Below are 14104 nucleotides of genomic sequence, written 5' to 3' on the forward strand. Positions count from 1 at the left end.
TTTACTCTTGAAACAATAATTTCCCTTCTAGTTCAGATTTACGCAACACTTTCTGTTGATCTATCACATAAAATCCTAATAAACATGTTGGAGTTTGTGGCTGTGATGTGATAATATGTTTAAATATTCCCATGCTATGAATGTAAGTGTACCTCCTGATTCTTTTTTTGTCCATTTGTCTCTTCAGGAATCTGTGCTATGTGTGGAAAGAAGGTTCTGGACACCAAGAACTACAGGCAGACCTCTGTGTGATGTAGTTGTGGTCAGAGAGCATCTTCACGAGTGTAAAACATAGACTGTGAAAGAGACGTCCAGAGGCGTCTTCTTTATTTTAGATTATTGTATCACACCACTGGATCTGTTCCATTCTCAAGCAAACAGCATTGTCTCCAAATAGATCATCTGTCCGTAAAGTGACCGCTTCCAGAGGTGTTTTTGTTGTTAGTCCCAAAACTAAGTGTATCTGCTTCTATGAAAATGTATGCATGTAATATTTGCTGTGTTGAATTTGAGTGAAATAAAGCTGCCAGTTTGATATTTGTCAAAACGATTTATACGCCTACAGCCATAGCTGGCTATAATTTTAGCCTCTTACGCACAGCATGGACTTATTTCCTCTTTGTGTTGCAATAATTGGTTTACTCTGATATAATCATATTTGGAAACTGTCTGCTTTACTGTCAGCAGTAAGCCTCCCCAATCCCTGTGCGGAGGTTGTAGTTCACAGGTCTCCCTCCTTGATATTTAAAGGGCTTGCTCTGCCTCAGGCCTGTGGATACGTGAGCACGGTCATGTTTTATTGAAAAGACTAAAGCAGCATCAAATCTTCTTTTCAGACAGGATCTATAATGTACTGTGCTGGAGGCTGTGATTAATTTGCAGTAAAAACCCAATTAATGGCTAACTAAAACGTAATGGTGGGTAAAGTTCATCCACAAATATAATTTGATTTCAAATACGTCTTCCTTGTTTCCACTGACATGTTGTTGTATCCTTTACTATGAGTTAGCTTTACATTTTCTAATGGTGACTAGATTGTGCTATAAAATGACATTATGTACCTGGAAAACACAATACCGCCTCTTTAAACATGCAAGAAAAAAAATCTAAGGAACACTCCAGGTATTTTTATGATGAGGGAATAACATTACAGCATAATATAGAGCTCAAAAATGCTATTTTACATTTAAAAAACCCTTCAAATCCAGGCTAAAAAAGTAATTTTAATTCAATAGCATCTAATACAACACATAACTGACATTATTTAATGTTCATGTATCTTTTATATTTCTCATATTGAACACTTTGGTGAGCCATGTGTTATTTTTTAAAAGCCAATTTATAAATAAAGTATGGTATGATATTTATAAAGCAGAATATTATAGGACAAGAAACAGTCAATGATGTTCTTAATGTTTAGAAAGCTTTATTTAAGACTTCAGAAGACAATATTATCTTTGATCACAGATTTACATTGATTGGCTGGACTCTTTCATCTTTAGATATTTGATCCATATTGCAAAATGTCACTAAAATCCAAAGGTTTTAAAAATTTATATAAATGAGAAATAAGTTTGGATTACGTAAATAACACTTTGGAAAAGCACCAATCAAATTCCCATCGGAAAGAAAAAAAATAGGACAAATAACTGTTACATATCTTAAGTTGCCAAGTTACAGTATTGCACTCAGGTTACATATTTCATAACAACAATATTGCCGTGCAAGACTGTATAATAAGTAATAAAGGCACCAAGAATATGCTTGTTGGGTTCACACTGACTTCAACGGAAATCTCTCAGGCTTCAGTGTTTTGAAGTTAACTCAACAGGCTGGAGGTCATGCAGCAACTTCTTGTCTCTTTCCCGTCTGGTGTCCCAAGCAGAACCCACAGTGAATCCATGGCTTTCTGTCCGCTGCAGTGGCTCGGGAATGAAGAGCAATTTGAGGTCTGTTAGGCGTGCATTGCCAGAGCCAGGAACTCCTCTCGGGTCTTGGGGTCCTCGAGGTAAACTCCCAGCATGGTGCTCGTCACCGTGCAGCTGTTCATCTTCTGGACACCGCGCATCACCATGCACATGCGACTGGCAACACAAACGCACACAGAAAAAGAGAGTGAACGGTCGGACTTAGAGCTGCAGAATAAAAGAACCCCTCAAGCCTGAGGGTGGTACAGTTAAAGGGGAACGCCGCAGAATTTTCCACTTCTAAAATCAAGAAGAATTTATACAGGTAGCTTTATTACCCCTGACAAAATCTTATTTGTTTTATTCTTGGGGAAACTCTTTTTGTGTGAACTTACACTGCTTCTATAACCACAGCCACGCCTTTTGGCTGCAGCGCTTCACATATGCCCATGGCGATCTGCTTCGTCAGACGCTCTTGAACTAAAAAAGAAACAAAATGTGTCAGAACATAAATTTTTTGATAAATATTTTATGATTGTGATATCACAGATTAATCAAAAAAATATTCTTCCCTCACCAGATATAAGAAAAAAAAAACTAAATCAAGATGAAACCTCCACTGTGCTTCACAGTCGGAAACATTTATTAATCAATTTTCAAACTCTGCTTAGGGTGTTTTCACACTTGATAGTCCAATTGGGGACCAAAATTCCAACTTTTGTTAGATCTTCAGCCTGTGTTTCTGGACACTGCATTGTGTCGAGAAACATGTTCCCCTCCTCGCTTGTGGTGTGTCAAGAAAATCCGAGCTCATCCCACTTCCCCATGCTGGAGATTTAAGTTTAACAGTAATAATAAATAAAGTTATCTTTAAAATGAATCACTCAAGTGACATCAAGGCCCAACAGTAGACTTAAGTGTCAATAAAATAAATCTGGTTGTGTGTGTTGTTTTTGTCTCATGCAAACTTTGCTTTAATCCTACTTTTTTCTATCTAATCATAAGAAATCATAGTCAGACAGAGAGAGTCATGAAGCAAGAAAAGCAGGTTTCCTGGAAAAAGAGGAAGTTTCCAGCCTGCAGATTCATAAAAATAGATGAGACTATTTCTTATTTTAAATCATGAAAGTTTAAAGAATTAAATCTAAACATTTTGGTAATTTGATAAGATTCAAAGTAAAATACTTATATTAATATTGGTTTACTTGTAATAATACTTACACTTATATTTGTGGGAACACTTACAAGGAAAACAAGTAACTGTAACTTTAGTAGTAAATAATTAGAATCATGTATTATTCTTTTGGTTTCTTTTCAGAAAAACATCTGTAATAACTCACATTAGGATTATAATAAGGATAATTAATAAGTTATGGTTATAAAATCATAAATGAATGATAAATCAGAGAAGCTGAAGAAAATAAATGTGATATAAGTTATGGTTATAAAATTATAAATGAATGCTAAAATCAGAGAAGCTAAAGAAAAAAAAAGTGATATAAATGTGATTTTGACATTGAACTTGAAATGGTGTAACTGCAATTAAACATCACTGATATGTTGGAGGTAGATGGTAGGTGAAAGGTGAAAGGAAGGGAAAAAGGGGAACTAACAGGAGAGCAGAGATGATCAACGCCTTATTTAGGTAAAAGGTTGTGCAGGCAATGGACATAGGAGGTTGAGCAACCCTGAGACATTAGCACAGACATCAGGACATAATGTCTGAAGGACAGTGATGGATGTGAGGTCATCTGTCTAAGCAGACAGCCAATGAAAACGCACCAAAAGGGTGGATAAACCCTATATAAGGTGGGTGCAAAAGAGGAACCGTTCGTTGGATCCTCCGGGCAGCTTCGAGCCAAGATCGAGATGGACAAAGAACTCTGCAGCTGAAGAAGAGCCGGGGCCACGGAGCCGAAGACTGTCCTTCTCATGGAGACCAACCGGTCAGGCCCACAACCTGTGGCTTCGAATCGCACTTCTCTCATCGGCTGGGTTCAGACCCCAAAGACAAAGATGAAGGCAAAGGCAAAGACAAAGAAGAAGACCTGGTGCCTTTTTTCCTGCCAGCACCAAGTCCTGTGTGACCTCACCATCCATGCGGAGAGGAGGCTCATCAGACCTGCGGAGATCCTGGCCTTCATCGATCGGCGTCTTCCTCCTGCTGCAACACCTTCTTCATCATCAGACCTGCGGAGATCCTGGCCTTCATCGATCGGCGTCTTCCTCCTGCTGCAACACCTTCTTCATCATCAGACCTGCGGAGATCCTGGCCTTCATCGATCGGCGTCTTCCTCCTGCTGCAACACCTTCTTCATCATCAGACCTGCGGAGATCCTGGCCTTCATCGATCGGCGTCTTCCTCCTGCTGCAACACCTTCTTCATCATCAGGCCAGGTCTGGGGTTCGAAACACCAAACTCCGTCCGTCTCTCTCAAAGGTTCCTTTTTTAGTTCTCAGTCAGCAGTAGGGAAAGACAGACTAGATGACTGATTTTACTTATTTGATTATTTCTGCTACTGAATTAAGCTGTACTGACCCTTGCAAAAATGCCTTACTAATAAAATATTTAGCATAAAGAAAATCTAAAAGATGTTGTGGACATTCAGTTAATGAGTCACCTTAAAGTTCTTTGATGGTTGTAAAATAGCTATGATGTTTGATTCTGGAGAGGAAGAAGTGGAAAATGTTTTATAGGTTGCTGGTAGCCCATATTTAAAACGTCATCCTTGGGACTCGCCCGAGTCACTAAAACCTACCTGGTTCAATAACAAATGCAAGTTGTAAAATAGAGAACGAGCGACCGTTAACAGGTGTGCTCTGTGAAACTAGTTGGCTGTAGGCTGCTCAGTCTGGCTAATTCACAGAGGGAAGAAGGGTGAGACACCTGGATGTAGGCCGTTAAAAATCAGGTGAATCGTTTCTCGAAACCAGCTTAAACAGAGTTTACTTCAGTTCTGGACAGGGTAAATCCCGGCAGATTTAGGAAACTCAATTAACCCGTTAGATGGAGAGCTGGTAGCACATCTCCCCTCTCAGAAGAGGAAGTAGAGAGTGAGAGAGTAGAGACAGAAAGGAGGGGGGGGGTGTTGCGCAACAACAGGTGGCGCTGCACCAAGAACTACTAAACAAAACAACACAAAGACCTTAGAAGAAAACACTGAGCGCAACTTCCTTCCTCATAAATTTTAAACCAAAATGGAGTAACGTCAGATTTTAGCGGTTGTAGAATTTCTCTTTTGTCTTTGGTAACAGACTGTGAGCCATTTATCATTGTAGTGCTATATTGTAGCGTTTGTTTTGGTTGTATTTACCCAGAATACCCCGTGCTATAGTCCACTTCCTGCTTTTGATGTGATCTCCAGTCTGCTTGCATCCATATATGCATCTGAACCATATCAGAGTTTACTTCAACCGAACTGAGACCGAGGTTTTTAGGCGCACCGGAGTTCGATTGCACATTCACACCTCCCCAATTAAGCTGGACTTTCTTTTCAAACGGCTTAGAAATGGGTTAAAGTGGACTAAGAAGGACTGGTGTGAATGCATCCTTACTCGTTATAGGGTGGGGTTTATCTCAAGGCGGTGTACACTCTGAACACAGGCTCATGTGTAAGGTCAATTTAAAATACGTCCAGGGAACACAAAGGGAAAACATACAAACTTCCTGCAAGATTTAAACACAGGACCCTTTTTGTTGTGGGGAAATGTTGTAAACATTGTTGGAAGTGAACTTAATGTTTTTGCAGTTTCACGGTGTGCGACTTACCCTGAAGTCGGCGGCTGAAGATCTCCACAATCCTACAGAAGGAGAAACACAAAAAACAGAGAAGGCTGCTTACAGATCAGGTGTAATAATGATTAATCTTTCAGATAAACACAAACTCGCATCGATCCTTTGGCCAGCGGGCCTTCTGAACTGTACAGCTTCTTTATTTGTGAATCATTCACCATACAGAGTTCTCAGAGTGACTCGAGGGCAAGCTCTGTTGCAGTTATCCCAGGTTTGTGGGTCCAGATCCTCTCTGATTTTCAAGGGGGAAGGAGGAAACAAAAGAGGCTGTAATAATAACTATGATTCCCACCGGTCTGAAAGGATTTTCTCATGGCTCTAAGCGGATAGCATCTAGACTTGTGCCTGTCATTCTGCTAGAGGAAGAGACTATCTGATGGCCAGCGGGCTCAGACTCTAAGCCTCCAGGTCAAAGCACTAAGATAACAGAAGAATGCAGTCACCCAGCACTAAAAGCAGGCGCATACAGTGGCAGCAGGCGGTTATGATGAGCGCTGTGTTACCTTGCCAGCTTGCTGAGTCCCACCACTTTTTTGTTTGGGATGTAGCCAATGTGAACCTGGAGAGAGAGCAGAGGTCACCAGAGGACCTACCAGATCGTCGATGTTTGAAAAACAAATGAAGGCGTTACCTTTCCAAAAAATGGTACCAAATGATGTTCGCACAGGGAAAACACATCTATGTCCTTCACAATCACCATCTCATCGTGGTCCTTGTCAAATATGGCGTTATTTAGGATGTCTGCAGGGTAATAAAAAATAGAGTATTCTTAAGAAATGCAGAAATCTTGCATTAGTAACCAGTGAAGGGTTTTTGATCAGGCTAATATGGCTCTCTCTCTAGGGTCAGTTTTGTTGATTTTCAATGTATCCAATACCTGATCAACTCTACTTAAAAATGTGAACTGTTTAAATAAAAGATATTCTGCACAAAATCGTAACCCCCGCCTCCCAAATCTTTAACTGGTGAATCTTTAATTATATTTGTGGAAATACAAAAAAACTGGATGCTCCTTAGATTGAAAAAAGCAGTACATAAACTGTTATGACTTATGTTAAATGGCTCGATTACAGGTATTCCTTACTTTTTAATTTGTCATATATATGTATGTATATATACAGTATATGTTTGTATATATATATATATATATATATATATATATATATATATATATATATATATATATATATATATACGTATATGTGTGTGTGTGTTTGGGCGTGGGGGGGAGTGCGCGCATGCATACATGGTTTTTAAAAATGCTGCAAAAAGGATGGATTTTTTGCTAGAACTCATCATCTCTTATCCACATAAATCCATTATTGTGTATTGTATTCCATCCAACTTGTGTGTGGAGGCACAATGTGGATGTTGCTTAGTAAGGTGCTATATGTACCAGTCAATTTGATATGCACTGGTTACTGGACCAGAAATGGGTGTTTAAATTGCACTATTTATTACTTAATTGGAGATAATTGGTTTCAGACAACAAGTGGATATGCCTGAAACCTGTATCTTTTTTTTTTTATTATTGCTTTGGGACCCGGGGTTAGACTTAGACTTAGACTGACTTTATTGTCATTTTGCATGCACAGGGTGTATACAGAACGAAATTTCGTTGCATACGGCTCAGGACAGTGTTTTGAGCTTTCAATTGTGAGGTTGCTCCAGAATAAAATAAAATACAGTATAAAATATGAATATAAATATGAATATAAAGTGCAGGACTGACAGTAAAATAGAAGTTATTTAGCTCTGTACATGTGCAAGGTATAAAGTGGAGACCAGTTTTTGAGTGCAGTCCAGTTAAGAGTTCAGCAGTCTGATGGCAAGTGGGAAAAAGCTGTTTCGGAACCTGGTGGACCTGCACCGGATGCTGCAGAACCTCTTTCCAGAGGGCAGCAGGGAGAACAGTCCATGGTGGGGTGTGAGGGGTCACTGATGATGTTTCGGCCTCAGGACACGCAGCACTGGGATGAAATGTCCTGAATGGAGGGAAGAGGGGCCCCGATGATCCTCTCTGCTGTCCGCACCACTCTCCTCACGTTCTTCCAGTTGGAGGCGCTGCAGCCTCCACACCACACAGAGAGGCAGCTGGTCAGAATGCTCTCTATGGTGCTTCTGTAGAACGTCTTGAGGATGGGCGGGGGCAGGTGTGCTCTTCTCATCCTCCGCAGGAAATACAAACGTTTCTGTGCCCTCTTGACCAGAGATGTGGTGTTCCCAGTCCAGGTGAAGTCATTAGTGATGTGCACCCCCAGGAATTTGGTGCTGCTGACCACCTCGATGCATTAAAATTGACCAATGGCTAGTTAAATCAGTAGCCAACTAAATTTATATTTTTATAAATATAATAGTTTATAAGTTATATTTTATTAGAATCCCCGGGGAGAGAGAAAAATTCACGGAAAGTGGAGGGAATAGCAATATGTGGAAGAAAATAAAAGGAATGAAAGTGCTGAGACGAATGCTGAATAATTGGGAATGAATGCGTATGTGTCTGCTGTGTAAGTATTCAACGGCATGCTCTGTATATAATGTAAATTTTAAAATGTGCATGTATTGGCTTATTAAATGACTGATTGCTTTCAAAGTGGCGTTGAAGCGTTGAAAGCTTAACTGTGCTCTGCTTAAGAGTTAAAAGTTGGTCTTTGATATTGTCTGCAATTGTTCTATACTGTTCGTAAATTGTGAAATATAGATAGGAAAATATAGCCATAGCTGCTGCCTTGTTTAGAAACTTAAAGCGCACTGGGAGAAAGAAAGGCGTTTTTGGTGGATTGCCAGGAATAGAAGCACACGAACATTTCCTCCCACCCTTTCTACCCTCTCTCTCTCCCTCTCTCTCTCTCTCTCTCTCTCTCTCTCTCTCTCTCTCTACTCTCTCTCTCTCTCTCTACTCTACTCTCTCTCTCTCTCTGCTCTACCTGCCCTCTCTCTCTCTCTGCTCTACTCTCTCTCTCTCTGCTCTACCCGCCCCTCTCTCTCTCTCTCTCTACTCTACTCTCTCTCTCTCTCTGCTCTACCTGCCCTCTCTCTCTCTCTGCTCTACCCGCCCTCTCTCTCTCTCTGCTCTACCCGCCCTCTCTCTCTCTCTCTCTGCTCTACTCTCTCTCTCTCTGCTCTACCCGCCCTCTCTCTCTCTCTGCTCTACCTGCCCCCTCTCTCTCTCTCTCTCTCTCTGCTCTCTCTGCTCTCTCTCTCTCTCCCTCTCCCTGCCTACCCCTCTGTTTCGGTCTCGCCCCCTCCCGCCTTTTCTATTTTTTTTTTTTAAACTTTATTTATTGTAATAAACAACAATACAAATGTACTGTGAACAAATCTCAGGAAGATAATAACAATAATTTACCAGGGGGAGCATAAAATAAAGCAAGAAGATAAGAAAACGACAATAAATATAAATATGTATAAAGGAAATAGCACAAATTGTGATATGTGTGCCAGATGTCACAGTGCATTAACTTAAAAGATAATCCAAAATTCCAAGTTGATTACAAGCCCGTATTGTTGATTCTGCTTTTTGATTAGTGGAGGAATGAATTGTTGATAAATAATGTTTAAGTTCGATCAAAAAAACTAAAATATTTGGTTTTTTCTTCAAAAATTTGCATTTATGTAGGTGAAATTTAGCCTTAATAATTAGTAAATTGATAAGGAGACTCTTTACATTCATTCCTCCATTTTGTTGAAATCCAAATAAGACATTTTCCCAATATAAGTGAAAGCCTGCTGAAATTTTGGAATCAACAAAGTTACAAAAATGTTGCCAAAATATTTTAGAATGAGGGACAACCAGAACAAATGAGTGACCGATTCTGGGCAAACAACACAGAAGGAACAGTTCACATCAATGTTAGAACTGAATTTCTTTAAATAGACTTTAACGGGGTAGATTCGGTGAATGAGTTTAAAAGAAACTTCCTTTATCTTGTTAGAGAGAAGAAAGTGATTAGGGAGCAGCCAGATAAATTTCCAAGACACAGTAATATGAAAGCGATTCCAATAATGAACGACCACAGGAGTAGAGGTCACGTCCTTCAGAAACAGGGATCTGATTGACTTATTATTGTTACAAGGAAAAGGATTCAAACAAATTTTGCCAACAGGAGAATGTATGGGAGATAAAATGGGAGAGTGATAAACGATTCTCGGCTTCTGCCGAAATAACATACAGATCTTTGTAGAAACGGCACCAAAGACTTTGGCATATTCTCCAGGAGAGACAGGAAAACTGAACTTACAGAGAAATTCTTCATAAGTCAACAACAGACCATCACTGTTGAACAATTGGTCAACCAAAACAATGTTATTATTAAACCAAGAATCAAAAAATATAGTTTTCCTCTTATATAGAATGTCCTTATTATTCCAAATAAGGTATCGGTGAGGAGAGAAGTTATGCTTGTAGATGAGTAACCATGATAAAAAGGCCTGCCGATGAAAACTAGAGAGTTTAATTGATAGTTTTGTTATATCAAAATTACAAATTAGAAAGAACTTTAGACCACCGAATTTGGAAAAAATATGAAAGGGTATAGTATTCCAGAAAGACGCTGGAGAATTAAAAAAATTACGGATCCAATTTATTTTAAAAGTATTATTTAAGATAGAGAAAGATAAGCAGTTAAGTCCTCCGTTTTCATATGAATTCATTAGAGTAGATTTTTTAATATAGTGAGTCTTATTTTTCCATATGAAGTTGAATAGCAGTTTGTCAATTTCCTTCTCATTTTTCTTGTCAATGTCTAATGACTGTGCAGCATAAATTAGTCTGGAGAGGCCTTCAGCCTTTGTAAGCAGAATACGGCCACGCAAAGAAAGATCTCTAACTAACCATTGATTAAGTCTTTTTTTAGCCTTTTGAATTAGCGGGTCAAAGTTTAGGGAGCTTCTTTTTATTTGATCCTTCGTGATGTTTATACCTAAATAAATAACCTCATTCTTAACTGGTATAGCTTCAATTGAAGCTATAGAACAGTCCTTAATGGCCATTATCTCACATTTTTTAAGGTTAAGAGAAAGACCTGAAGCTTTGGAGAAAGTACCAATCTCCTTAATAGCTAAAGAGATTTGGCTCTGGTCTTTTAAAAATAAAGTAGTGTCATCTGCCAGTTGTGTTAAAGTAACCACTCTATCAGCAACAGTGAACCCTTTTACAGGACCAGTTTTAATATGATCGGCCAGAAGTTGAGCCACTAAAAGGAACAAATATGGGGAAACGGGACAGCCTTGTCTGATTCCTCTGCAGAGGTTGAATCTAGGAGAGGAGCCGTTTCTTAATTTGATGGAGCTGTTGCTGTTTTGATATAAGGTTTTAACAACAGAAGTAAAGAATTTCCCAAACCCAAATTTATTTAGACTCTGAAAAATAAACTCATGTTCGACCGTATCAAAAGCTTTATAAAAGTCTAGAAATAAAATAAAACCATTATCACAAACAAGATCAGGATAATCTAAAATATCTAAAACAAATCTTATATTATTTGTGATATGCCTATTTTTCATAAAACCGGATTGAGTTTCATCGATAATTGAATGAAGGACAGATTTTAATCTTTTAGCTACAACTAAAGCAAAAATTTTGTAATCATTGTTAAGAAGACAAATGGGACGCCAATTATCTAGAAGTAAAGGGTCTTTTCTTGGTTTTGGTATCAGAGTGGTTAAACCCTGAGTGAGGGTTGTAGGGAGCGAACCGTTTTCTATACTTTAATTAAAAACTTGCAAAAGAAAGGGAGCGAGGTCGAACAAAAAGTGTTTGTAAAACTCAGCACTCAGGCCATCAATTCCAGGGGATTTGTTCATTTTGAGATGTGAGATGGCGTCCATAATCTCTTGTAAAGAGATTGACTCTTCACAGCATTCTCGTTCACTATTAGAAATTTGATTAACTGATAAATTGGTCAACAGGGCATCAGCTGAGGCCTGACAGAAGTTGGAGAGATAAAGAGTTTCATAAAAGGAACTGCAATATCTAGCTATATCATCAAGGTTATCTGTAACAACATTGTTAATCTTTAGACTGGTAATAGAATTAGTGGTTGAATTGTGTTTTTCTAGATTAAAAAAATAATGAGTGTTTTGTTCTCCCTCTTCTAACCATTTTCTCCTTGATCTAATAAACGCACCTTTACTCTTATTAATGTAAAAATGATCCAATTTAAGTTGTAATTCTGTTAACTCTTGTAGTTCGAAGTCATTTAAATTAGAAGGATTCGACTGAGTGAGTTCAAATATTCTCGTTACAATTTTGGTTTCTTCATTTCTATTTGTCTTAGCCTTGTTACTACCAAATTTTCTTAGAAATTTTCCAGATTCAAATTTAAAAAGTTCCCAATTAATACCATAAAGATTATCTGCTTGAGCTTTATGCCAGAAGAATTTCAATAATTTGTTTATCTTTATAGTGACCTCTTTATAGTTTAATAAAGAATTATTCAATTTCCAGTATGAAGGAGAATAACTAGAATATTTACCATCTGAGAGTGTTATAATTATTTCAACAACTTTATGGTCCGTAAGGGGAGTAGGTAAAGTATTAACAGTCACAGATTCTTTCTTTATTGAATCTGAGATCAGCCAGAAATCTATCCTAGATTGTTGAGATAATGACTTATTACTCCAGGTAAATAAATAGTCATGTGGATGTTCAGTTCTCCAAATGTCAATTAGATTAAATTTTTCCATAAAATCTTTAATAGTCGGGCTTGAGGCATTTGGTCGACCAGGAGGCCATTTATCAAGGTTACCATCCAGGACAGTGTTGAAATCACCTCCCATAAGAATTATAGCATTTGGCCATTTTTTTAACGATTCTATAAGGATCTTTTCAGCTGTGATAAACAGCTTATCGTTATCTCTTTTATTATTGTAACCATAAATATTGGCACAAATGAAATGACGATTTTCATAGAAAAAGAGTTGAAAAATAAAGTGACCCAGCGAATCACATTCAGTAGAAATAATATTCCCATTAAATCTATGTTTTAAAGTCATGACTCCTGCAGAGCGCTCAGACCCATGAGAAAGCCAAACAGAATTACCCCACTGGGATTTCCAAAAAGTAACATCATCAACTGTAGAGTGACATTCCTGAAAAAAACAGAAATCAGATTTAAAATTTTTGGCAAACAAGAATAATGCTTTTCTTTTTAACATATTGCGCAACCCCCTGGCATTAAGAGAAATAAGCGAAAGAGATAACATATAAGCAACAGAAAAAGTAACTTAATGAATGAAGGTATTTATAGACGACATAAACACCGTGAGTCAGTACCTTATTAAAGTTCCAGATCTCAGTTTGCAAACTAGGGTAAAGTTCCAAAATAGTGGACCCATCAATGAGAATAGACTTGCAATTATTCTAGCATTGGAGTAAACACTGCTGGTATCTCCACCCCGTTGATAAAACCACGACCTCCTACGAAGTAGGCAGATTTTCCCTCTTCACGAGCCTTCTGGATACATGGCCAAAGCTTCTGGCGGGATTCACGGTCTTCTTTACAAAGGTCTTCGGTAAAACGGAGACCATTTCTCTTCAGGAAGTCATTTCCCTTAGCTGCTTTCCATATGGAATCACGATATCTCCTCGCAATGAAGCGAATGATGATAGAACGAGGGCGGGAGTTGGCAGCGACCTTCCTACCAACTCGATGAGCGACATCAATGAAGATCTGAAGCCTTTCTTTATCCTTCGGAAGAATCTCCTGGCACACCCGCAACACCTCCTCCCGAACATCCTCCTTCTCGGTCTCAGCGACTCAATGAAGTCTGAGGTTCCAACGACGACCATAGCGCTCCATCTCAGTAACACGGATTAAGCAGGACGTTGTATCTTTTTCATTGAGCTCCACTCGTTTTTCCACTGAGTTAATTTTCATTTTAATATCTTTGATTTCTTCTAGCATACTTCCCAGCTTTGTTTCTAAAGCATCACTTCTCGTGTTGATCAGGTTAGCAAGCATAGCAATAGCATCATCAGGATTTGAGTTGCTATTTGTTCGTAACATATTTGGAAAAGGCTTCTTGGCAACAGGAGGCTTACTTGGAGTTACCGGGAGCGGCGGGAAATCCTCTTCACCAATCTCCGGTTGGAGAGCCGGACCGACATAGTCGTGGTCTTTCTCATCAATACCAGTGCAGGTTTTTTCCAACTTGCTGTGGTCACTAGTTCTTTTTTGGGCTGTTTTAGGCATCTTCCCGAGAGTAAAGTAAACTTACAAAGTAGAAACGTACTCGACTGAGCGCTTGTACACTCAGGAAAATTGCAGAATAAGAGTGCTAGCACTGAGAGCACGGCATAGAGTGACTTACGCTGCCGCCATCTTTTCCGCCCCCATTTTCATTGTTTTCTATTTTTTCTGTCCCTCCCTCTCTTGTTTCAACACACGTCACGGGTCCGGAT

The 14104-nt window shown here is 38.8% G+C and overlaps 1 protein-coding gene across 1 annotated transcript; it reads right to left on the minus strand.

The window, feature by feature from the left end:
• Positions 1-1954: 1954 nt before the first annotated feature.
• LOC102238093 (GTP cyclohydrolase 1-like) lies at positions 1955-13895 on the minus strand. The gene is made up of 6 exons (XM_023330046.1): positions 13745-13895; positions 6332-6441; positions 6204-6259; positions 5677-5708; positions 2303-2387; positions 1955-2084 (listed from the first exon to the last, which is right to left on the minus strand). The coding sequence occupies exons 1-6, from the start codon at positions 13893-13895 to the stop codon at positions 1955-1957; spliced, it is 564 nt and encodes a 187-aa protein (XP_023185814.1).
• Positions 13896-14104: the final 209 nt, after the last annotated feature.

Source organism: Xiphophorus maculatus, unplaced genomic scaffold (genome assembly GCF_002775205.1).
Source record: "Xiphophorus maculatus strain JP 163 A unplaced genomic scaffold, X_maculatus-5.0-male Unplaced_Scaffold_BN000159F, whole genome shotgun sequence".
Classification (NCBI taxonomy): Eukaryota; Metazoa; Chordata; class Actinopteri; order Cyprinodontiformes; family Poeciliidae; genus Xiphophorus; species Xiphophorus maculatus.

Coding starts and splice junctions, on each gene's coding strand:
- LOC102238093 (XM_023330046.1), bottom strand. CDS start 13,895: ATGCCTAAAACAGCCCAAAAAAGAACTAGTGACCACAGCAAGTTGGAA. Junction 5,709..6,203: donor GGACTCAGCAAGCTGGCAAG/GTAACACAGCGC, acceptor CTCCTTCTGTAG/GATTGTGGAGATCTTCAGCC. Junction 2,388..5,676: donor CTTCAGCCGCCGACTTCAGG/GTAAGTCGCACA, acceptor TTTCTTTTTTAG/TTCAAGAGCGTCTGACGAAG.